Source organism: Egretta garzetta, unplaced genomic scaffold (assembly GCF_000687185.1).
Source record: "Egretta garzetta isolate BGI_Z169 unplaced genomic scaffold, ASM68718v1 scaffold349, whole genome shotgun sequence".
Taxonomy (NCBI): Eukaryota; Metazoa; Chordata; class Aves; order Pelecaniformes; family Ardeidae; genus Egretta; species Egretta garzetta.
In genome coordinates, this window is record NW_009260788.1 from 1854884 (window position 1) to 1879617 (window position 24734).

A 24734-nucleotide genomic window follows, 5' to 3' on the forward strand; every position below is an offset into this window, starting at 1 on the left:
ACTAATGGTTACTAGAGATTAGGGATCAGTAAAAAAATTATGTTGACTGTTTGGAAGATCAGACAGTATCATGTATGTGTTGTAATATTGCAGTGTCATTAGCTTAATCTTATTTTGTTATCCCTTACGCTCTTTGTCATACTGTCAACTCTTAGGGCTGGGACAAGTATGTTGTCATGGTAATCTACAAAATGAGTCTCATAAAACCTTGGTTTTCTAACTCTGAAGAGATTCGGCTAAAAGGTTTAGTGCTATTCTGAATTAAAACCTTTCATTTTAATTATGGCTATTACTAGATCTTTGTCAATATCTTTATAGATAGTTGCGGAACCCTAAAGAAAAATGATTTGTTGAGCAAGTTCTTCATGATCTTATTTTACTTAGTCCCTTTTTCCTCACATATGTCCTGTAGTCATTACATAGATTCTTTGATATCCTTACCTTTCCTGTAATTTTTTGAATTGTCAATATAAAACATCACATTAGAATTGCTTTATACTGTATTGAGGGGGGTGCTCAAATGAGATGCTGCTTTTTGTCCTGCTTCTGCGCACTTGAATTGGTTGCTCATTGTAGTAGAGACCACTACTTGGTTTCTTTGTAATAACTTTATTTCGAAGTAAATGATGATTTTGGGTTCGCTGTATCCTTTAGAAGGTTAGTATCACTTACATATATGTACCTATATGATATACTTACCTATGTATTATTTTATACTTACTATATTTTTAACCTTAATTTTTGTGGGTTTTATTACTGAAGGCAGATAGTAACATAAATCACTTATTTCTGAAGATTTTGTATGAACTTCAGAGTATTAAAAAAAGGCTTTTAGATGAAGCTTGCTTTAGACTTACAAACCAGATAATAAATGAAATCTGTTGCCAGATTTTCTGTTCTGCAAGTTATTAATTGCAGTGCTTTCATTTATAAGGGAACAGGAAATTCTCATCCACAATTTTATGCTGACTTCTTTAGCGGGTTGTTATAATAGCAGCTGAAAGGCAATAATAGCAGCATGCACAGGGAAGGAGCACAGTAGATGGAGGACTTGCTGCTGCATTTGAGTTTGTTCACGTTGTCTAACAGATGCTTTTAAACGCAATGACAAAGGGAAATTTTCTTGTCTTAAAGAGGCAAATGAATGATATGGCACTTTCCTTGTCATGTAATTTTATTTTTTTTGGCACAAAGTACTATCAGATAAAAGCAACTTCTGCTTTTAAGTGTTTACAGGTGAAGCAAATGTGGTTCCATAAACATAGTAGAGGTTGTTTTTAAAGCTACTTAAGGCTTCTACTGCTTCTTTCCATTAGTGACATCTGATGGGTGAAACCAGCCAGCCTTCCTTTTCTGAGGATACTTGACAGTTGGACCTGTTGAGTTCGTGAAACTCCACTGCCTAATCTAGTAGTTTTAATTAAAAGTAAAAGTAAAAAAAAAAGCGTTGAAAACTGGCTGACAGATGTTCACAGGCTTCAGCTGTGAGAAGCAGATGAGGTTTTATAGCTTGGAATGATAGAAACATATTATAAGCATGTGGTATGCTGATGCCATGTGGGGTTTGTGTCCACTATAAAAATTTAATAAGTAAGCATGTTCTTTTTCGAGAAGTGTTGCACAAGGTTTAGCTTTCTCTGCTAGTTCTTGGTTGATCATAACTGAAGAAAACTAAGTAATTGACAAGTCAAATTTGTTGTCTGAATAAAAATATGCTACCAGATTGAGTTTAAAATAAGTATTTTTATTTGGTATAAATTGCTTTTAAAAACACTGTTCTCCTGTTTAAGCACTGGAGAAAAACAAAAATGAGAATATTGAGAATATTGAGTGAACTCTTAAAAAAAACCAAAAAAACAAAAAAACCCCACCCAAACCCATCACCACAAAAACACTGATGTTTACATGACTTGAAGTGCTCTTTTGTGTATCTACAGTTGTACTCCATACACTTAAAGGCTTTGCCAGCAGTCTGTGTTCAAGTTGGATATTTCCTCTTTTCTTTCTATGTTGCATCTGAACTTCAAAATGTAACAGGAGCAACAACTTCCTTTAAAGTGTTGTTTTCAAATTGTACATAATTGTTCTTCTGAGAATTTATGGGTTTATATGTAACTATGTATATTCTAATTAAAATCAGGGTAGTTTAGGCAGACGGTAAGAGTTCGTTTATCATTCTGCTCCCTCTTCTATCTGGTGGAGATTTTCAACATTGCAACTGTATTTAAGTGGCCTGTACCAGCAGGTTTTCTGTCTACAAGCAGCAGCCATAACACTTTGAAGATCTCGCTTTTTAAGGAGAGAAAGAGAGAGGGATAATATAGATAGATATATGTGCGCTTAAAAGCAATATATAAAAATTATTTTTAAGTGAGTATCTTCTGGTTCGTTCCATGAAGGGCTAAAAAGGGATAGGAAATTTGCCACAGAACATCTAATATATTAGATCCTCTTGGCTAAATCTGAGCATTTAGTTTCAGAATTAAGTAGCATTACAGTTGAGTCAGTGTTGTGTTTTCTTTCTCTTTGAGGAAAGGTGTCCAACCCCTAAAAGAAAAATGAGGGGGAGACCAGAATCCCCATGGAGAAAGTAGTCTTCAGATTAACTGCTTTTTTTAAAATGTCCCTTGAATTGTTCTACTCTCTTTGGCTATTTTTACTGTAGTTAATAGCAGCATCCAAGAGCAGTGCGGTGCACAAAATTCAGTTGCCTACACTATTAAACTCTTCTATGCTATTAGACTGTTACCTTGCCTGCCTTTGGCCATGCCAACCAGTGCTCCCCCAAGAAATGCTGGGCAGCACTGGGCAGGCAGACTGTTAGGCACTGTTTGCAGTAGACATGCAAAGATTGACATCAATGTCATTCATCCTGTGCTAGCTGTCAACCACTTCTGTAAAACAGACATTGTGTGATTTACCAATGGGGCCTTTCAAGCTTGAGACTTTGCATTTCAGCAAGGCTGTGTTGGAAGGTCATCAAAAGTAACAGGCAGTAAGTCTGGAGCTGAGGTTATTGGACACACCCTTCCATGGCAGTGCTGAAGGACAGTGTAAGTGAAGGGTTGCTTTCTGCATAAAGAACATGGACATGATAACATTAGTGTGCCCATGTAACAAAGAGGGAGCTTTGGCTATTGCTCTGTGTGTAGGAAAAGAAGGGGGAGGGGACCAACAACAAAAACCACAAAAAAAACCCCCCTAGAGTCTTCTAATGCCATCGGTACTGTTGTGTTACACCAAGGAAAGTAATTACATTATCTGTTTCTCTTGTCTACAATACCACTAGTAGATTAAAACTAGTTGGGTCAAAACTAAATTTTTTAACGTTGCTTTTCTTTCTTTATATGGTAATTTTGTATTTCAGTTAGTAAGCACATATGTTCTAGTTCATAATAATCAGTTGTGAACGCATTTAAGTAAAGCTAATGTGAAGGGAGGTTAGCTAAGTATCTATGGCAAGCAGATACGTGAAGTAGCCAAAACCACCTCAGCTAAGACAACTGCTTTAGCAGCAGTAGTACCTTGCCTGCACACGTTAGAGGAAAACTCTCTGCTTTTTTGTATTCTACTGAAAGAAAACAATCTTAAATTAGAGGAGATAAATATTTTACTCTGCTTTACTATAGGCTTCTTAACTTCCCTTCTGTTCTTCAGAGTGCTAATAAGTATACTGGAGATTTCTGTCCTTGCTCTTCTATTAATTCCTCTTATGAACCATCATGAGAGAAGAGTGCTAAAGGAAAGGCTCAGCATGTTGTCTGTGTTATTACAATGATTGTGTAAGAGATGTTGATTTTCAGTGATCCTCCCCTACTAAGCTTCTGTCTCTCAGTCTCTGCACCTGGGTTGTCTCCCATTTTTCCTCATCTGGAAGGTTTGAAAGTGGAGTATGTTCAGCTGTAAATTCTCCAAAGCACTGGGGCATATTCAGGTAGGACCTGTGCAGTATCAGTGGTTGACTTAAAAGACTAAGCAGTTGGCGCAAAGAGCTGTCTTGCATTACGTTTCTAGCAGATGTTCTGTTCTTAGAATAGTAGTTTGCTTTGTGCTAGTATAAGGTTTGAGCATTGATTATGTAGAGTATACTGCACATAGATATTCTTCTGAGGGTAAAGAGAATTACTTGCATGGTAACTGGAATTCCTAATGCATATTCTTTCTGATCTGGATTTCTTTTGTCCTAAAGGATATAGGAAGGAATCTGCTTATGTGGCAACAAGCTCCACAGTGATCTGCAGTACAGAGCACTGTGATCAGGATTAAGATTATATTCATGAACCAAATATGCAGTTCATTCAAAGAAACCCTAAACCTAAAAACCAAAACAACAATAAAAAAAACCTTCTTGTTTAAAGTGTGTCCTGGGTAATACCTACATAGATGATGCATCGGAGAACTGCTGCATGGAAAATTGTATTAATCAAATTATTTCAGAAAATCTAGACTTTAGATACCTTTTTCAGATGATGTTTGTCTTTGTGCTATACAGTTGTTCTTAGCATATTTCCCTGCTTAAGCAGGGTGGTTGGACAAGATGACCTCCAGAGGTCTCTTCCAACTGTAACCATTTTCTGATTCTGTGATTGATCAAGTACATACATGCAGCAACTTAGGAATGTTAATGTTGTTAAAGTGCAGTGCAAAAGCCTATGTGAGTGTGTTTTACTTCAATTCTTCCAGTAATACAGTGTCAAAGGAAGTACGATGACACATAATCTTTCTTAGCATAGAATTCACAGGTCCTTACAAATAATGGATCATTTTATCCTTTCCTAAAGACAGCCTCCATTCCAATAGAACTTGTCAACACTTCATGGCAATTTTGGAGTGGAAGTTAAGGGCGAGCCAAACATGTGATGTAGGTAGAGAGAAGACAGCTGTTTAGAATTGTAACTCGGTAGTCTGCTGATTAGCTGTTGAGATGAGAATCTCTGTATTTAGGCACTCTGTATCTCTACTAACCATGAATGATTATTTAAAAAACAAAAACAAAAAACTGCTAACATACCTTGTCAGAAATAGTGCTTTCCTAAAGCATACAAAAACTTTAAATGTACTTGCTTTTTTAAGTCAACTGAAAAATAAGTCATCCTGAGTTTTGGATGCTTCTAGAAAACAGTGCATTTCCTCATGTCTTCCTCCTTTTCTTTCACCAAAATGTGGAGAGGTGCTTCTCGTTACATGTGTTGTTACAGTCTCCCTTTTCACTGAAGTTGGAGGCAGAATTGCGGGCTTTTTAGTGTACTACCATTACTAGGTGGAGTGAAATATACAGACATTACTTTTACAATCTAAACTTTTAAGCCTGAATTTAGTTGTGAGAATCTGGTATTATTTGTGGTGCTTAGCAGGTTCTCTAATAAAGAAGCAGTAAAGAGTGCAGGGTCATGCTTCTTTTTGGATCAGCTTTTCAATACAGTAGTTGAAGAACAGACTTTATTATGGGCCACTTGAAGAAAAAAAAAATACAGGGGAAGGGATTTACTGCAGCAATTTTAATTCCATACATCTTGTTACTATTGTTATGAAACGTCGTAACATGGAACTTGATGAGATGGGGGTATCTGCCAAAGTTATTTTATCAGCCAAATATGTTTTGGGGTTAGCTTCGCCTATTTCTATAGCTTCCTGAAGATTCCCAGCTGGAATATAGTAACTGCTTCAGCTTTTCATCTACCTCACTTTGTTCAAGTGCTGTTTGAAGTGATGCAGTTAAAGTCCTTGAGTTTAGAGATCGCAGTTTTGTGGTGTCATAGCAGGTACAGGAATATTGAACATTAAGTTATGTCCGTGGAGCTAAAGCAAGATTTTTCTAGAAGGTCATCAAAACAAATAAAATATTATTAAATTAATGTTTGGAAAACTTAAGAACACACACACACACGTGCTCATGGATAGTTTTTTAGGGGTTGCAGACTTTGTGAATGCTTACATGTTTCATGAAGAGAATTCTCTGGATATCACAGGGTAGGTGAAAGAATGAATCACTGCAGAGTTACCAGTTTTAACACAAAATCTATGAGTAGTTTTATGTGGAGAATAAAACAATCAAAGACATTTTGAAGCATGCTGAGTTATTCCTCTGTTTTTTGAAGAAAAGCAAAGCCACTCAAAAATACCAGCTGTGAGGTTCTAATGATTTTGATGATTACATTAAATACTACATGTTCTGATTTTTAAACAGCTGTGTTAAAGGAAGACACTGTATGAAGCTGTGGTTCTTCCAAGGTTGTGACTCATCCCACACTCCTCCTCCCTTGCGCACAGTAAAAATGATAGCTGCTGTTCAGACTCATTCCATCTCGATGGCTTTTGTTTTAAATATTTTTTCCCCCAGAAGGACAGTGTACATTCACTATTATTTAATGATGCTACCTGAACAGAAGCCTCACAAGAGAGGAATTGCTAAATTGCCTTGAATGAAAGAAGACACAACACCTCCTTTGGTTACTGAACAATCTTCACAAAAAAGATGAGAGAGATGAGTAAAAGGCCACCACTCCTCATCATTGGTTCTTGTAAAAATGTAGTCAGGTGGTTTGTTTTTTTTTTTTACCCTCACTCCTTTCTATAGCAGCACAAATCCAGTCTTGCTGTTGGGAAAAGGGACAGGGGAAACTTCTTTCTACCATTTCCATTTAAAAGGCTTATTTTTTTATGTTAGCAGGCAGCTGAGAGCTGATGCATATTTGGACAAAAGCATTATATAGATGAAGTAACCTCTCGCTTTCTTCATGGCTACCCAACAGTTGTACTTGTGCTGTGGGGGGAGCACATGGGACTGTCCTGTCTTTACTAGAATTTCTCTTTGAGATTTGTTGCGAACTATTGGGTAATGCTAGGGCTATGAAAAGCAACTGAGTAGGAGTGGAAAGAGCATCTGCTGTTTCTGAACATATCTGAATGTAAAGGTAACTTTTGATTCTGCCAGAATGTTTTCCTCCTCTTTTTTTTTTTTCCCCCCCTACTACTATGTATAACTGTATGTAATTGTTAAACATTTGTCCAGAAGAACTGAACATGTAACACTGAATGTTTTTCTAGTGGAGCAAAAACGCTTGTCACTTGGATTGCTGCTAGTAACACTTGGTATTCTATGATCCGTCATTGCAATGAATAAACATAACTTACTGTGACTTACACTTGGGAACATAACTTAATATTCCTGTGTAAATGTAATGTAGAAACAGATTGCATTCTTGGAAAAACTTAATTTTCAGCTACGGTAAATCCTGAAATGAGACTGAAAATACTAGGAAAATTAACCTCCTCCTACCAATCTTTGCCAGTCTGGTATATCTAAGAATCAAAGTATTTACCTTGAAGTTTGCAGCTGATTCAACAGTTACAGTGCATCGCATGCTATCAAATATCCCAGTTGAACAACGCACTGCTATGTTACTGCGGGTTAGCTTTACATTGACTATGGGACAAAAACTGTCTTCATGATCTGAGTCCTTAGGGAACTGGCTTGATTACCCAATATGCTTTTGTTAACCAGGGCCCTGACGCTGCAGGGAACAATGGTATCCCCCAACAGGGGGAAGTTTTTAGGTAGGATAAAATACCAGAGCATCAAAACGAGAGGTAATGGCTTTAACTTGTGTTCTTGTTCAACAACTTGTTATGAAACTACCTACCCCTGGGGTTTTTTTTATTTTGTTTGTTTTTTTTTTCTTTTTAATCAGTTTAACTTTGTTCTGTCTACTTCAACTGAAATCAGAAGCTGCCTGAATGCTCAAGGTTTGGGGGCTGTGTAGGTGAAAAAGAAGCTGGGCACTCTTTGAAATTGAGAGAAGAACAGTACGAACTGGAAAATGAAAAGCCTCAATGAAAAGACAAGAACGAAATTCACCACTGAATTTCAGGGCAGAGTTCATATGCAAGTTTCTTATTGCTGCTTATGCAATTCTAATACTGCATCTTGCTTGCATAAATAAAAAGTGTAATACCCTGATCTCTTAAGGGCAGAAGTTGCATGCTTCTTAAGGGCATACAATTCATATACTGGTTCTTCACTGGATAAATTAGGGCTGGAGGCTGGGTGTGTGGGGGGGTTTCTCTTCTTTGTTTTAGAAGAGTTCTGAACTGAGCCTGTGAAGGGCAATGGATTTGGGGGCAAGGGGGGAACAGATGATGACAAAAAACCAAAACAGACACACAAAGAAAACCCACCACCCCCACCCCACCCCCAACATATATTTAATTAAAACGAATAAACAGTTCTGTACCAGAAAAAAAACAGTATGTAATATAGATTTCTCTGAAAGTTGATTCACTACATGATCCAGTTGGGTGGAACTTCAGTTTAAGCCTCCCTATTCTATGCTTAATAACATTTTATTATTCTTTCTGTGTGTGTGCGTGTTATCTGATGTAGTGCAGCCTCAATAGGAGAGCATTTAAGTGATTGGGGAAAAAACAATTCAATCTGTATTTCCATCAAACTGTGGGGTAAAATAGCCTTCTTCAGTTCCATTCTATTGCAAAATGATTTGTAAAACTTTAGTTGTCTTAAATGTGGGAATCTGTTCTCCCTGCTGACCACAAAAAAAAGAGATGTCAAATAGATGTGCGAGATGAGGGAAGGTGTACTCTGTTTGACGTTGATCTGCCTAGTTTTATGTTTTGGGGAGGGACATGATCCAACGCACTTTATTTTGAAAAGATCGTCAAGAAATAAAACATTAGAACAATGAGAAATAAAAGGACATTTGTGTATTGGTGTAAAATCAGAGTTACCTAACAGGGATTAAAAAAACGTACCTAACAACGTAAAATGCTTTTCCTTTTTTGAACAGAACTTCTGATTTACCTTCTTGTTTCCTTTAGATTTTCCCCTAAGGAGTAACCTACTTACATGAAACAAAATACTGAGCGTCTGGATAACGCATGCAAATACATTCTTAATGTGAACAAGTTGTAATTTTGTGTATTTCTGTAAGCTACTATAATAGCAAATAAAAATATAGAAAACTGAGACTTCTTTAAATGTACTACAAATTTTATAATAAGGAAAATAATTTTTCAGACACAGGCTTCATGTCCTATTGATCGCAGACCATTTCAAGCAGTATGCAGGCTTGATGCATTAGAAAAGCAGATAAAGGTAAGTTCCAGACTTATTTTCTTAAATAACCTCAGTTGTAACACCCAAGTTCTGCTGCAGCCTTTTATTCATGTGTGTGTGTTAAATAAGCTTTCCTAATGAAATAATTATTGTTTTAATGTTTCTATTACATATTTGAAGCTAGGGATTATTCTTAATTATTTTTTCAAAGCAACTGTTTACAGTAATAATAATCACAAAGCTGCTATTGCTACTTTATAGTATCTTTGAGCATTCCTGGTATATCCAAGAATAGAAGTATAGTAATTGGTCTCAAAGTGTTTTTTAACTAGGTTCTGTAAACAAGTGCTATATCAATTAGCATGCAATCTTGCCTTTTTTTTTTTTAGCTGAGGTGAATCTTGTACATTCACAGCCTCCAATTCACAGAGAAAAACACATGAAGACAAGATGAATCAATTAATGCGAAGCCTTGTTCAGTATACTTTTCTGAATTTTTTCAGCTTTCAACTCTTCTGAATAGAATCATAGAATGTTTTGGGTTGGAAGGGACCTCTAAAGGTCATCTAGTCCAGCCCCCAGTAATACTGCTGTGGAGAGTAGTTTATCAAGTAAAATAAATATCAAAACAAAACTTGATTCTGATAGTTGATCTTGACAACCAGTATAGAAAGGTGCTGATAATTCTGTGTACAGCTTTGAAATGCTGTGATGAAATTATGGTTATAAGTAACTCCTAAGCTGCTGGGGGTTTTTTTGCTATATTTAGAAAAGAGGCTCCTGCTATCCATTTCTTGTGCTTCTAGAGGCCCAGGTAGTCAACTGCAAAGGAAACCAGACTGACAGCCACAGACATTTCCTTCTCAAAATATGCTAGTATGGTTTTCTGTATCTTATTTATTCCTAAAAAATCAAGGAAACAGCTGAAACAAGATAAACTGAAGTTTTCATTTGGAAGAGTGTAAGGCTGCATCAAAATATAGTTTGAAAGGATCTTTGTTCTAAAACTGCAGTGTGAACAGGTGGGCAGAGAAGAAGGGTCCTGCTCTGAAAAAGCCCCTGGAGCAGTAGGGATAGATGGAATGTGTACCCAGAAATCCTGACATGGTGGTCAGTATTAGCAGGGGTGCTCTCGGGACGTTGGCAGCTTCCCCTTTGTGATACTCAGAATTAGAACGCTTAAGGAGTTGTGTGTAAAGCCAAGATTCTAGAACGAATTGCTACAGGATACCTAACACAAGCAGTTGCGATGTAGCCGTTGAAGTCACTTCAGAGTATGTGATAAAAATCGTATTGCTCTCCTAGAATTTTGAAGATGCAGAAAAAAAACAGCGTTACAAAATCCGTAAGTTATTTTACTACAGAGGAAAATCAGGTGTTCTTTAATTATGAGCAAGCATTTGAAATTGAGTGGTAGTTAAGCATTTTCCCAAGCTGAACCTTGTGTATTCAGATCAACCAACTTAGTTTAAAAAACTTAGTTTCCAAATTCTCAGTGGAAGACAGTGCGTAGATTTGAGATGCTTGCCGTGGCAGTCTGAGTGTTCAGGCATTTCTGGTCTTGTGGAATTACTATGCATTTCTGGCACAGCCAATATACATATCAAGGTGGTTTTTTCCATCTTGTGAAAAACAAATGAAAAAAATTCAAATCTGCTAACTGTGAGATTAAAGAAGTAGTGATACGAAATGGGTTCAAGTCCTCCTCTTTGAGCTTATTTTCTCTGTAGACCTTAAGAATCTTTGAATGTATTTAAAGCCAACGTGTGTTGAAATTCTAGCCTGGATTGACTTTACTTTTCAATACAGGTTCAGGTTAAGAAACAACTAAGGAGGAAGGAAGAGGAGGAAAACTGTGCCTGCATTAAGGGAAAATACAGTCATGCAAAGATGAGAAGCTTTGTCAGGTTGGTCTTCAACTTAATTTGAAGCATTCTAATTGGAATATTCAAAATACAAATTCAGCTGTTTTACAATGTACACCCTGGATGGAAATTTTTTTTAAATTAAGTTTATTTTAAAATAAACTATTTTTCATCAGTGGTAGCTTAGCTTTACTTTATCACTGATGTAATTCCCACTTGAATACTTAGAATAGCAGGCAAGAAATAAGGAGCAACGCATTGCTGCACTGAGCTCTGTGAAAGTTGCATTCTTAAAGCAAGTCTGACAAATTTCTTATTAATCTGAATTCAGATTTTATGGCTAGGTCATATTTTAACAATATAATTTTTTTCTCTTGTTATCTAAACAGACATCCCATTTCTTGCATGTTATGATAAACATTGGTGGTGTTTCTCTTTTGCCATAAAACGTAGTCAAGAACTGATTTTATTCTAGTGAGTTTGAGAGGGTACTGTGGAAATACCATTCCTGTTTTGAGAAGCTTTGTCTTGTCACATTTGCTGCATTGTATAAGGGATTGCATAGACAAATTTCATTAAATAGTGATAATCTAAAGTCAGTGTTTTATAGAATGTATGATATATACAGAGTTCTTGAGATTGAATTTGAAACAGACTTCACTGCAGAAAAGATAACTGGAAGGAAATCATCTTTTTTGGCTCTCAGAAAATAAATAAGATTGATCTTTGCACTTCACTGTGCTGAATCACCACTGACTTTGATATTCTTAAAAGTCTTTATGCAAGCAGGTTATAACATCTTTCGCATGTTGCCATGAAATCAAGCAAAATTAAGCATTCTGATTTAATACAGGATATTAACTTTTGTTGTCTAAATGGATTTTCTTTTTTTCCATCTGTAAGCTTTTGTGAAGCACTTCACTGTGGCTTTTACTATATGGAAGATCATATACGTGGTGCAAGTTCAGGTTTTAATAGCAGTCAGAACTTGGTTTATGTGCACAAAATAAAAATACTGTAAAAAAGGAGCTGGCTTTGTATGGGTGTATATGCTGTTAGCTTAAATATGCCCAGAAATCACTTTTGTAATATCTTTTGTTAATCCTGCAGAAGAGCTGTATGTCCAGACAGAGGGCCATTAACAGCAAAATTAAGCAAAATTGTGAAGAAAAAATACAGTAAGTTGGTATTTGTCCTCCATTTGCTAGAATTGCTGGGTGTTTTTACTAAGGAACAAGTTTTCTTGATGAGCCAATTTCATTTTTTTTAATTGCTTACATTTGCATATGAAAAATTAGAATTGCTGGGTGTTTTTACTGAGGAACTCTAGAGTTTTCTTGATGAGCCAATTTCATTTTTTTTTAATTGCTTACATTTGCATATGAAAACCAAATACCAAGGAATAGAAGCGTGGAACTTAAGACAAAATTGCAGTATGTGAAACTACTGTTCTTATTTTACTGGAAAGACTGCCTCTTCAATTTCAGTCACAAGTGAAATGGATTTGGTTTCAGCCTGAAGTCATTTTCTGTATCAGACAGTTGGTGCACAGCTAATGACTAGCTTTTATTCACAGGAAGTTTTTTGGTGAGAGTTCGGACACAAGAAGCACTTAGCTCTATTTTGGGGCTGCCGTTTCGAGAGGCTTGTTTAATAGATACTGTTCAGTAAGCGCGTTCATAACTTGTGAAACTGAGCAAATATCTGAAGAGGCAAAAACTGCTTGATATATAAAAAGCTATTGTGAAGGTGCATGCATTTTAATTTTACTCAGTTTGTCTGTAAACATTGTAAATACACGTACATTTTTCATTAACCTCTCATTGCACTAATGATTCTGACAATTAAAAACTAATATGCTAAAGTTAAGATCAAAGTGTTTTGTTTTTTTTTTATTTCACACAGGTAATATTTTGTTGTATAAACGAAACAAGAAAGCTTTGTCTGTGAACATTTTTTTTATTCCACACAGGTAATATTTTGTATGATAAACGAAACAAGAAAGCTTTGTCTGTGAACATAAACAAGGTTGGTTCTGATAATGAAACATTTGTGAACTTTTTTAATGAAAGCATTTTTAAAACTATCTTTCTGCTTATTTGTAAGGCTAACTTCTTCTATTTAATTTTAGTGTGATCCAAACGTTGTTATTTTGTGTCTTTTAATCTTGAAAGAAGCAATTAGAATATAAGCGCTAGGTTATATGAGCTTCTCTCTCAGATTAAATTTAGTTTTGTCATGGTAATTATTTTCATTTAGATTGGGATGTTACATTATAAGATACTGTAACTACCCTGTTTTCATCTTTTGTTCACCAAAAGAAGGTGGTATCAGCTACAGGCTGTTAGCCAAGTACCATCACATGAAGCATATGAAGGTTTTCATTATTTTCATGAAAATATATAGTTGGTATCAACCAAGTAATTTGTTACATGAATAAGCCATGGATGTTACAGTTTGCATCAGGTTGGTTTTTTAATGGGAGATTACTCCAAGAATGTTGGTGTTTCCAGGTTTCTTGTTTAGTTCATAAATTTTAGCCTGTAACACAGGCTTATAATGTGCATATTTATAAGGAGCTATAAAGGCTCTGTTGTTTGACATCTGCCTTCCCTCCTTTCAAAAATATTTCATGTCTCTGGGACACAAGTTTGTGATCAATGCTTTCTCACTCATAGTTGTACCTGTAAATGTATTTGCATGAAATAGTTTTAGGCCATAAACTTAATTCTGAAGTGTAAATGTCATCATTCTCCATCATTCTGCCTTATCTGACATTTTAAAATTTGGAGGAAAAACTGTCTTCAGGTCCCTGTTTTGCCTGCTGCCTTGCTTCATGTAATATATGGGCACATACTGCATTGTGTGTCTTTTCAGTAGCTGGTGGCCTGAGTTGTCGCTTTTATTTGGTGCTTACACTGTAGTTCTCAGGGATATCTTTAGCTCCAGCCTTCCCCTTCTAAGACAGGTATTTAGAAATTTTGGTTCTTTTACCATGTAAAGTTAAAGGTACCTTTCAATGAATTGGAGAGGTTTTGAACTGGAAGGTAGGGTTTAATGGTAGATCAGCCTCTAATTTGACTTCAAGGTTAGTGAATGCTTTCATATCTAGTTTCACTGATTCGTTGTGCGCTATTTAATAGTATTAATGTCTCAAATGGTACATGTTGCAAAAAAGGCTCAATTATCCAATAAACGTTCAAAATTTAAAATAATTTAATAGAAAGCACCGGTTTACTAAGAACCACTTCATAAGGATATTTGTGGAACATCTGGGTGGCTTTTTTAGATGGAGGGAGAAATGTTCATTTTCAAAATGATAGTATTATAAATTAATTAAAATATTATAAATAAAACTTAAAACCAGCAGCTTTTTAGGTGAAACTTATGATTTGCACACTGATGGAATACGGCATATTCCCATCAAAACCAGCACTCTGTGCCAAAGTTTGATGGAGCATGTGGATAATGGCTGCATACTTGAGATGTACATTTATATACATCCCCTTACAAAGTTTATGTCTCTTCAGAGTAAATATGTTCTGAAAGAAAATGCTGGGAAGACTCTGTAAGTTCCCATTTTAAAATATCGGTCATGGGGAATGAACAGGAATGATTTAGTCAGATTCGATGTGGCATTAACCCTTCAGGTGAAAAGACCTAAATGGCAAAAATGGGTCAGTGTAGGTAAGTGTGTCAGCCTGGTAGTCTGGGAGGAGCGTTTGGAGGATTATTGTTTGGGTTTTTTTTTCCCCCACAGCCTTCTAGTTCAATCGCTATCAACGCCTACCCACCCACTGTACGCAGCAATAGCAAGAGAGTTGACGGCACACAACGCAAAAGGCAATACGCTGGCGTACAGTGGGTGGGTAGGCGTTGATAGCGATTGAACTAGAAGGTGGTATTTGTTGAAATACGGATTCTGAGTATTGTGCCTTTGTGTGAGGGCCCAGTAAACAGGCGCACCAGGCAATCTTTGATTTTGTAATCCTACCTGAGGGCAAAGGAGAATCCCAGCTACTCACATACAAGTTTTCTTTTTACTTTGAAACCAAACATTCAGTGAACTGCTGTGAAGGGGTCTGTCTGAAGGTGCTAGCGCTGTACTTACTGTGGTTCGTTAGGTAGCAGAAACGGGAAGAGATCAGGCTCATTTATTTCATAACTTCTGAAATACATAAAATACAAAGTTTATCTGCAAAGAGCAGGTGTTGAAAATTTAGAGACTGAATAGAGAAAATTTGTTTGCTCTAACTGCAAATATCAGCATATGACTATGGAGCTACTGTGGTGCCTGCTTTTTGTGAGCTAAAGTCTTGCTGACGTTTAATTTCAGTGTATCTTCATGTATTAAATGTTAATTATTTTATTTTGGATGGGTTTCATTCACAATTTTTTTTTTGTAGCCCAGAAGACAGACCTGCTGGAATGAGTGCTTCAGAACGAATTTCTTTAGCACGCTTCCTGCCGGTGGTAGCAATGAAGAATCCTTTTTTAGCTGTAGAAATGACTGGTTAGTAAATAATAGTGCTTAATATAAACTGTTGGATTACTGTGTTGTAGATGCTATAGTTCCTTCTGCTTCTATCTGTATATACTGCCTTGAAATATTTTGAAGATTGGCTGGTTTTATGTTCATTGATGAAGAGCAGTTAAAGGATAAACACAAACATTTTAAAATATCGGTCATGTGCTCAGTATCAAAATACTTAAGTGTGTGCTTTTAATCTCATTGATTTAATAGGAGTTAGTAAGTTTTCTTTTTAGCTCATATTTAAACTCCTTGCTGAATTGAACCCTTGGATGGGAAAGGGTTAGTCCTGTTATTACAATAGCAGTTAGCAAAACAGTTAACAGTAAATATCCTGGTTTGGGTCAGAAACAATCTTTGTTGTTGCCCTTCCTTGACTCCAAGAGGAATACTTTAAACACAGATGAAGTAATTTTGCTTAATGAGCCTAATACTTAAGAAGGGGTGTAAAAAAAAATTTTTTTTGAGAGGATGGAAGAAAAAGAGCAGTCTAGAAGATCATTATGGGGATAATATGGCCTAATCAAAAATTGTGTCTGCATGTTTTCAGCAGTCTGTAAATGGGGGGGGGGGGGGGAAATAAAACCACATTTTGTCATGCATGCATCAGCATTAATTTGTCAGGGATGCCAAGTTTCTCCATCTTCCAACTCCCCAGAAGACACGTTTTGTCTCCTGTTTTCCATTCTGCCTGCCTCATTTATTTAGTATGTTTACTATGACTGCTTTTTCCCTTCTAAACAAGTCATGTATAGTTTTGTTGTGACCATTGGAAGTTCTAGTACAGTTAAATTAAAAAAAAAGTCATTGATAGAAGCAATTACTGAAATACGAAATTGTCATAGTACAAAGCTATTTTTGTAACTTTTGTATGAAATTTATATTTCAGTACAGAATTTGCAGAAGTCAATGCAGTGATCAGACAGAAGAGACAAGAACTGGAATTGTCCTGTTCATCTGTGCTTGCTAGAGTTGAAAGGTACATGTTTTGTATTCATAGTGCAGAGGATCTTAATATCACACGTCATGTTTGGAATTTGATTAATTCAAACTGCTCTTCAGATAGCATACCATTTGATCTTAGAACTAAAGTGTCTGCATGTAACTTGTTACACTTCTGTGTATTTGCCGCATACTGGTTTTATGTCAATAAAGTCTTCTCTGCCTATCTTAAAGCTTTTTTGATACTCATAATAGGTATAGTAACTCCACGGACTTGTGCATCTTAATATGTCACTTTTTCACAGAAAGGCAAGTTTAAATATATTTTCTATTTGGAAGCTAGTGTTCAATGTGCTTTTAAAATTATTTCTGTCCTTAGAAGTCAGACTACATTTGCTTTAACATCAATCTGATTCTCATTTCCCTCTCCCTCTGTTCCCCCCCCCTTTCATAGGTTGGTTCTAATGCTGCTTTCTGTAATTGTTTATAAACAAAACTCTAGAAAGAGTTAAAGGGGGGGTCTGTCAAATGAAACAGAGAACATAAACCAACTTTTTTTGTCAGAGAGCAGATGCATGTTAAAACATACCCTAAGGATGTTTTCATGCCTATAAAGCAGAAGCATAAAAATAACTGATTTTAAAATAACACAGTAAGAAATTGGTTCTGTCTATGTTCTTTATTTCACTATGTCTCTCTTTACTTTCTTTGGCATAAAACAAAGGCTAAAGACAAAAAAGCAAGTAAAGAGGTTTTTTAATTATAATTAAAAGTTGTACCTAGGAATTAAAAAATTAATTTAAACTTTTTTACACATTTCCTTGTGGAAAGTTTCATTCTAACTCAGTGATAACTTAAAAATTGTAGATCTATAGCTAAAGTCTTTTTGCCCAAGGTTTGCTGAGGGAGCCTGAATAAGTATGTATCTATTTTGTTTGGTAAAAAAAAAAAAGCCTTTACTGAATTGTTGTGTAGACTATTTCTCATTTTTCTGCAGAAAAGGCTATTCTTCTGCTGAAGTGCTACATCAGCGTTTAGAATTTTATTTCCAGCAGTGTAGCCTACTAATTTGGAGTAGACTGTTTGTTAACAGGTCTGTGATTGGCTTTGAAGAAAGCCAAATGTTTTTTGTTTTTTTTTAACATAACATATCTTGTTCAGTTATGTTTAGGCAATAGTATAAGTCTGAAATTAAATAAGGAAAGCTTTGTACTCCATCAGCTTTGCCTTTCTCCCCAACTGTGATGAGGTTGGAAGTATCATGGTTGCCTAATGTTTTGATTTTGTGCTTTGTTTCCAAAGCTTGCTACAAGCAGCTAAAACAACTAATATTAATGCATTTACTTTTCCAGAATTCCTTTAATGTCTTACGGAGCTGAAGCTGAGACCTTTCTTCTCACTTGTACTACAGTACCAGGGACAACTCTTCCAACAAATATCAGGCCTTTGGAAAACTTTGGTAAACTTTTTTTTTGTAAGTTTTATTTATAGCTCATGTGGAGTATTGTTAAAATATGATTCTTGGAAATCAAAGCGAAGTATATAGCTACAGTTAACAGGAAGAAAAACTCAGTTTTGATGCAATTTGGTAGTACTTCAAAACCAGCTGGTTTATTTCTGAAGTTAGAATATGCCACCCCAAAACTGGCAGAAAAAACATTTTTTTCCTCTCATCAGAAAGATGAAGAATATTTAAATAAGCCCCAAATTATTTTTCAACTTTGGACTATTTAGAATATGTGAGTAATTGCTGCTGATAATATCAGCAACTGATCTACAAATACTGATAACATTGTGAACTCCTAAGCAGAGCATGGAACTAAATCCCTTACGCTATCTTTTGGGAGAGGCAGGAGATTTTGAGTTTGAGTCTTGAGAGCAAAATAAAAGGAATTTTTTTTCCAGATATTTTTGTTTTAAAATTTATATTTAGAACAGAATTTTCTCATTTGTTGTCTTGATTAGAACTTTGATACTTTTTATATAAGCATTCCACTTCCTCTCTTAAAGGTGTGATTGTGAAATTAATTGAGCTAACAAAACACGGGAAATAAATTCTTAAGTTATTTTTATATGTTTCCATATGTTCTTACCACACCTGAACTAAAGTTCAGATGTTTAATGTTATATATTACTTATACTGTGGACAAAATGGAAAGCAGTCATCAAGACGGAATCTTAAAACGTTGACACTAAAGTTTTACATCATCTTCAAGTTTGACTTAAAAACTCCTACTGATAAGAAGCATGCAGGAAGTAAGACACAGATTCTTTGAATTTCCTAGTGAAACTAGGGGATGTTGGATGTGAAGATGTCCCTTGAGGATTTTGGTCACATTCTGTTGAGTTGAGCATTCCTTCCCCGTTCAGGTTTTTTATAGCAACCAAGGAAAAGACAGACATGCACAAAAAAAAGGGAAGGACAAAAGCAAGGAGAAACCTAACCTGAATACTGTTAGAGATGCATGGCAAATATGTATTGAGGAAACAAGAGCAAGGCCTTCTCTTCCAGAAAGTATGAGAGATGAAGGAAAAGGCAGAAGGTGGAGGAAACAGGGCACTGGGGCTTTCTGCAAATGTGGAGAACAGGAGAAAAATGAAGAAAATACTGAAAATAGACGCATACAAAATAACGTGGTGTGGTTTAACCCGGCTGCCAACTAAGCACCACGCAGCCGCTCGCTCACTCCCCTCCTCCCTCAGTGGGATGGGGGAGAGAATCAGAAGGGTAAAAGTGAGAAAACTTGTGGTTTGAGATAGACAGATTGAGAGATAAAAGAATAACAATAGTAATAATAATAATAATGGTAAGAGAATATACAGAATGTACAAAACAAGTGATGCACAATGCAGTTGCTCACCACCCACTGACCGACGCCCAGCCCATCCCAAGCCGTGATCACTCTCCCCCTGACTGACCGACCAACTCCCCCCAGGCATGACGGTGTATGGTATAGAATAGCGCTCTGGTCAGTTTGGGTCAGCTGTGCTAGCTGTGCTCCCTCCCAGCTTGTTATGCACCTGGCTGAGCAGGAGAAGCTCAAAAAGTCCTTGAGTAGTCTGAGCCACTACTTAGCAACAACTAAACCATCAGTGTGTTATCAACATTCTTCTAGTACTAAATCCAAAACACAGCGCTACGCCAGCTACTATGGAGAAAATTAACTCTATCCCAGCTGAAACCAGGACATAAGGCAAACTGGATCTTGTGATTCCTATTAAATTGTGCCTGAAAGATGGTTGGTCATACCTAAGATGTACAGTTTTGCATTCAGAGTAACAATTGACATTTGATTCCAGAGTTGTGCAAGAAAGCATACAAGTATCAGTGATGGTCATGTAACTGTACTGCCTGAATCTTTCCTGTAGCTTCTCTTTACCATTAAATAGTCTTTTTACTAATTTGACCTGAAAAGTACATTAGTGAATCTACAAATACCGTTGATTTAGGCTGGCACTATGTAGTTCTGTTGCATGATTAAAATATTTTTAAATAAAGATTCAGTGAGCTGAAATGCCTTGTGTTTAGTCCAAGTCCAAAGCTTGTGAAGCTTGTCTGTTAAAATTTTACAAGTAGTAAGGAATGCTAAAAAGAGGCTTGTGTATCACAAGCAGACTTTGAAAGTACCACAGAAATAACTTGCTTTATGATTCTGTCAGGATTCTCACTTTCTACTTGTATTCTGAATTTTTATTATTGTAGGGTGATTTCTTCCCCATTGAAGAAAATAATCACAGATGTTATATGTCATTACAAATTTTTAATATCTGACTTGTTTACCTGGCTATTGTAATAGGTTGGAAGATGTAGTGTCTGAGACAGGCACATGTGGCTGAATAGCTGCTGCTTAACCACTGTGAAGTCACTTTCTAACAAAATTATTGGGGAGACTGCTACAGTACATACCTCAAATAGTGCAAGTCACCTAAAACTCCTCTGGAAGTTCTTTACCACGCACGTTGTTTTCTTTTAAATGTATGGTACCTTCTATACAATCCATACCATTGGGTTTCATTATCTTAGAGTGATAATTTGATCAGTGGACATCCAAAAACCCAAACTAGATTTTTTTTCATGTTCAGGCAAATTATTACGTGTTTATAAGGGAGGTCGGAGGTGATTAATAGTCCTGTGCTCTGCTTTGGCCTTTTAAAGGCTAGTGAGGTGCTTGTGGAGTTAGTGCTCGAAGGTTATCAAATGGTAAGTTTACATTTAATAGAGTGATATGTTTTTCGTTCTGCTAACAAAGTAGTAAGTGATAGAAAGAGGATTTTGTGCTGTTATGTACTTGTCTTATTCCTATCTTATTTTTATGTGGCTTGTTTAAGAATACATTAAACAAATATTTTAGTGCAGTAAAGGCATGGGAAATAACATTATACAGAAATTTAGAATCAAGACATTGTGTGATGTCATAAATACATTACAAAATCCATAGAAATTAATCCTTCTTAGCAAGTTTCTGCTATTTGTGCATGAAAATGAAGCTGTGAAAGGAACTAATTTAAACACCAAATTCTTTATGCTTTCTGAAGTCTATGCAAAGTAGTAAACAAATTAATGGACATCTCAAGAAATCAATTTAGTTTTGAAGTATTACATTCAAGTATGTTTACTTAATTATCATTAATCTTAATTCGTAAGGTGTCCTTCACAAGCTTTTGTAGGTATCAAGAGTACATTGTGTTCCCTTTGCAGTGAATATAAACCTTGGCTTCCCTACTCAGATTTTTGCCAAATTGTGGATCGCATGAAATAAATTAATACAGTATCAAAACAAGAACTCCTGCGGTGCTGTGTGCATTCTTTTTGCAGCTTTAGGGTTTTTTATGCACCCTAGCCTGCCCCAAAATTTGCACTCCTCACTCTGTTCCGTAGGTGCTGCAGGCACCCCAGGGGCCTTGCGGCAGCGGTTAAGTCCAGTGTGCCATGGAGTGTGCAGGGTCTGTCTTATAACCGGTGAATGGGTTTGCACTGTCTGAAACTCGATTTTGTAGAGAGGTATGCTGTCCTTGCTGCTTCTGACCAGCTGCTTCCCCCGTGATCATCCACTGACAGCCATTTAAAAATGTCACTTCCTGTAGTATTGGGGCTTCACTGATGACAGGCCCGCATTTTAGAATGACGGGAACTTCTATGTGCTAGCAGTGTCGTGTGGTTAATTCATTACTTCTCCAACATCTTAAAGGCTGACTGTCTCTGAACGGCAGCATCAATAGCGGTTTCACTGCGAATGCCATTGCTGTCCATGTAGCTATGCTGGCGCTGCCTTTAAAATGTGTGTTTAAATGTCGCTTCCTTAGCTTGATTCTGTTCTTCAAAGAAAAAGTCTGGACTGAAAAAAAAAAAAAATTAAATTTATCCCCTTAAGCTGTGGCAGCATTTCATAGTAAATCTTACATTATGTTATTTGAGGATATCTGTTAAACTAAAGAAGGCCATTTTATGTTCTTAACTGTGTTTGGATAAATGGTTATTATCAAACTTTAATGTATTCTGCTTTTATTAGAATCTTTAGGCAAAGGATATGCTGTCGCGTGCACCCAAGAAGGAGATGAGAAAAAGCAAGCTTCTGGTTCATCTGGCACTAGAGGGACTAGAAGGAAATCAGTTAATACTACTCCCAGAAGAAGGTCTGCACGGAACAGCAAGAATGAGACTCTGAGTCAATCTCGGAGCTCACCTCGGTCAAGCAGTTCTGCGTGTGGTGCCCCTGATGGCGATAGCCCATCTCTGAATAAATCTCCTTCAGAATCAGAGAAGGCTCCTCCAAAACGAAAGTCTAAAAGAATAGTTAAACAACAAACACCTGTGGTTAAAAAGAAACTGAGAAGTTCTGCACGTTCTGAAAAATCTCCCAGTGATTCGATGGAAGATGATGACATTGCTGAGTCTGAAGCAGTTCTAACATTAGACAAAGGCCAGCATTCAGATAGCGAAAGCAATAAAGCAAGCCTTCCACAGAAAAATAATGCAGAAACAGAATCTGCTAATGGATTAGAAAGCTGTAGCGAACATGCAGAAATTGAGGGAACTACAGGAGAATTTGACAAAGATGAAGATACTTCAGGCAATGCTGATGTAGTTTTTTCTGTCGAAGAACCTCCAGTACTAACTTTAGGAGGTGAAAGTCAGGAATTTGAAGTAGAAGGTGTTACTGAAAAAAATACAGATCTTGAGAATCAGGACATCTGTGAAAATACTCTTGAACAAATGGAAACAGTAGCTAGTCCCAGAGATGAAGTACGTGACCATGCAACTTTTGAAAAAGTAGATCAGGCACTGTGTAGTCCTCAGAATGAATTGATGGAGAATATAGAAACTTTGACAAAAATAGATCAACCCGTAGCTAGTCCGGAAAATGAATTGTCGGAATATCCAGAACCTCTGGGAAAAGATCAGCCGTCAGAGAGCCCCAGAAGCAAATTGCCTGAGCATGCAGAAGCCATAGAAATAGATGATTCTGAAGCTGAAGAAAAAACAGTAGACTGTGCAAGTACAGATGCTCAAAACTTAAAAACTGTTCAAGACGAAGAACCAGATACATTAACACAAAATATTTCTATGGACAGTATGTCAGAACAATCCTTAAAAGAGAACACCGTGCCAGAAGGCGAAGAGGGTAGAACTTCAGAGTCACCCCAGATACATGCTGAACATAAACATTTTGGTGAAGATAACAATGAAATGATACCAATGGATTGTGACTCATTTTGCAGTGACCAGAATGAACCTCAGATTGAGCAATTACCACCAGTTGAAAGTACAGGGCAAGGAGAAGTGAACTCTTTAGAGTGTGATGCAGGAAACTGTACATCAGTTTCAGGACTTCCTGATGAAAAAGATGAAACTGTTCCTCAAGAAAGAGGGTGCCAGTCAGAACTCAAAAAAGATAAAAAGACTCGAACTAGAAGGTCTAGGTTTCACTCTCCATCAACAACTTGGTCTCCTTCTAGGAGAGAGGGCAGGAAATCCCAATCACCATCCCCTAAAAGAGAGGTGACCAGAGACAGGAGCTCACGATCACCCAAGAAGGAAACTGCAAGGGAGGGAAGGAGATCTTCATCCCATTCTCCGAAGCGAGACGCACTCAAAGATGAGAACAAAACACCATCTCGGTCCCCCAAAAGGGAGACTGTCAGGGAAAGCAGGAGATCATCTTCTCGGTCAAGAACTAAGGAGTCGTCTCCAAGGCAAAAATCTAGATCTCGAAGCAGTGATAGAGATAGTCAAAGAAGGGATCGTGAGAGAGAAAGAAGAAATAGGAGGTGGTCTAGGTCACGGTCACGATCTAGGTCAAGATCACGATCTAGGACAAGAAATAAAGGTTCTTCATTCGCTAGAAATGAGAGGGACGGTCATTCACCTCGGTGGAAAGAGAGATGGGCAAACGACAGCTGGAGGAGTCCCAGAGGAAGTGATCGGTACAGAAGAAGTGATCAAGAAAAACAGAGTGAAAGTCTTAAAAAAGAGAAGGACAATACAGAAAAAAACAATGACGATCAGTGTTCATCAGACAAGCGGAGGAATGATTGTCCAGACTGGGTAATGGAAAGGATAAACTCCGTTCCTGAAGTCAGGAACAGAGAGAGAGATAAACCGCATTGGGAAGACAGCAGGCATGAGAGTTCAGGACACTCTTGGAATAAAAACTACAGTTCAGGTTGGATTCCGAATCGAGGGAGAGGTCAGCGTGGCCGAGGTGGGCGTGGAAGAGGTGGTTTCATGTATGGAGACCAGAGTGAAAATCATTGGCAAAACAGAAAACCTCTCTCAGGGAACTCAAATGGTTCTGGGAATGAAACCTCAAGGTTCCCAGAACATCAGCCATACAAGCGTAAGAATGAACAAGACTATTCTTTTGACACGCCTGCTGACAGATCTGGGTGGACATCTGCATCCAGCTGGGCTGTAAGAAAGACTTTACCTGCTGATGTGCAGAATTACTATTCAAGAAGAGGACGCAACTCATCAAGCCCACAGTCTGGATGGGGAATGAGACAAGAAGAGGAGACACCTGAACAAGGTACTCATGGTTTTGAAACTTAAAAGCTTAGTCACAGCTGAGTAAAAACTTAGTCACATCGACCTATCTTGAGTTGATGAGTTCTTCAAAATAACTGGGGGTGAATCTATAGTCTTTTTGCAATATGGAGGTTTGTAGGTATGGTGTTTGGGGATTTCTTGTGTTTTGATGGCTTTTTGGTTTTGCTTAAAGTTGAAGTTAGGCATAATGTAAGGACTATGCATTTGAAGAGCACTACTTGGGTAAATCACTTTGGTTGAAGAGGAAGCATATCCTCTTCGTGGTTACTTTTAGCA

At 37.0% G+C, this 24734-nt stretch overlaps 1 protein-coding gene across 4 annotated transcripts in view; it reads left to right on the plus strand.

Moving 5' to 3' along the window:
• Positions 1 to 24734, plus strand: part of SCAF11 (SR-related CTD associated factor 11) — a 50083-nt gene that overhangs the window by 16719 nt on the left and 8630 nt on the right. For all 4 annotated transcript variants that reach the window (XM_035901785.1, XM_035901783.1, XM_035901786.1 and 1 more), the window contains 8 exons: positions 9035 to 9112; positions 10883 to 10980; positions 12049 to 12116; positions 12911 to 12966; positions 15345 to 15451; positions 16359 to 16448; positions 17764 to 17870; positions 21922 to 24438. In XM_035901785.1, the coding sequence (XP_035757678.1) occupies positions 9035 to 9112; positions 10883 to 10980; positions 12049 to 12116; positions 12911 to 12966; positions 15345 to 15451; positions 16359 to 16448; positions 17764 to 17870; positions 21922 to 24438 (3121 nt within the window). The remainder of the gene's footprint in view (positions 1 to 9034; positions 9113 to 10882; positions 10981 to 12048; positions 12117 to 12910; positions 12967 to 15344; positions 15452 to 16358; positions 16449 to 17763; positions 17871 to 21921; positions 24439 to 24734) is intronic.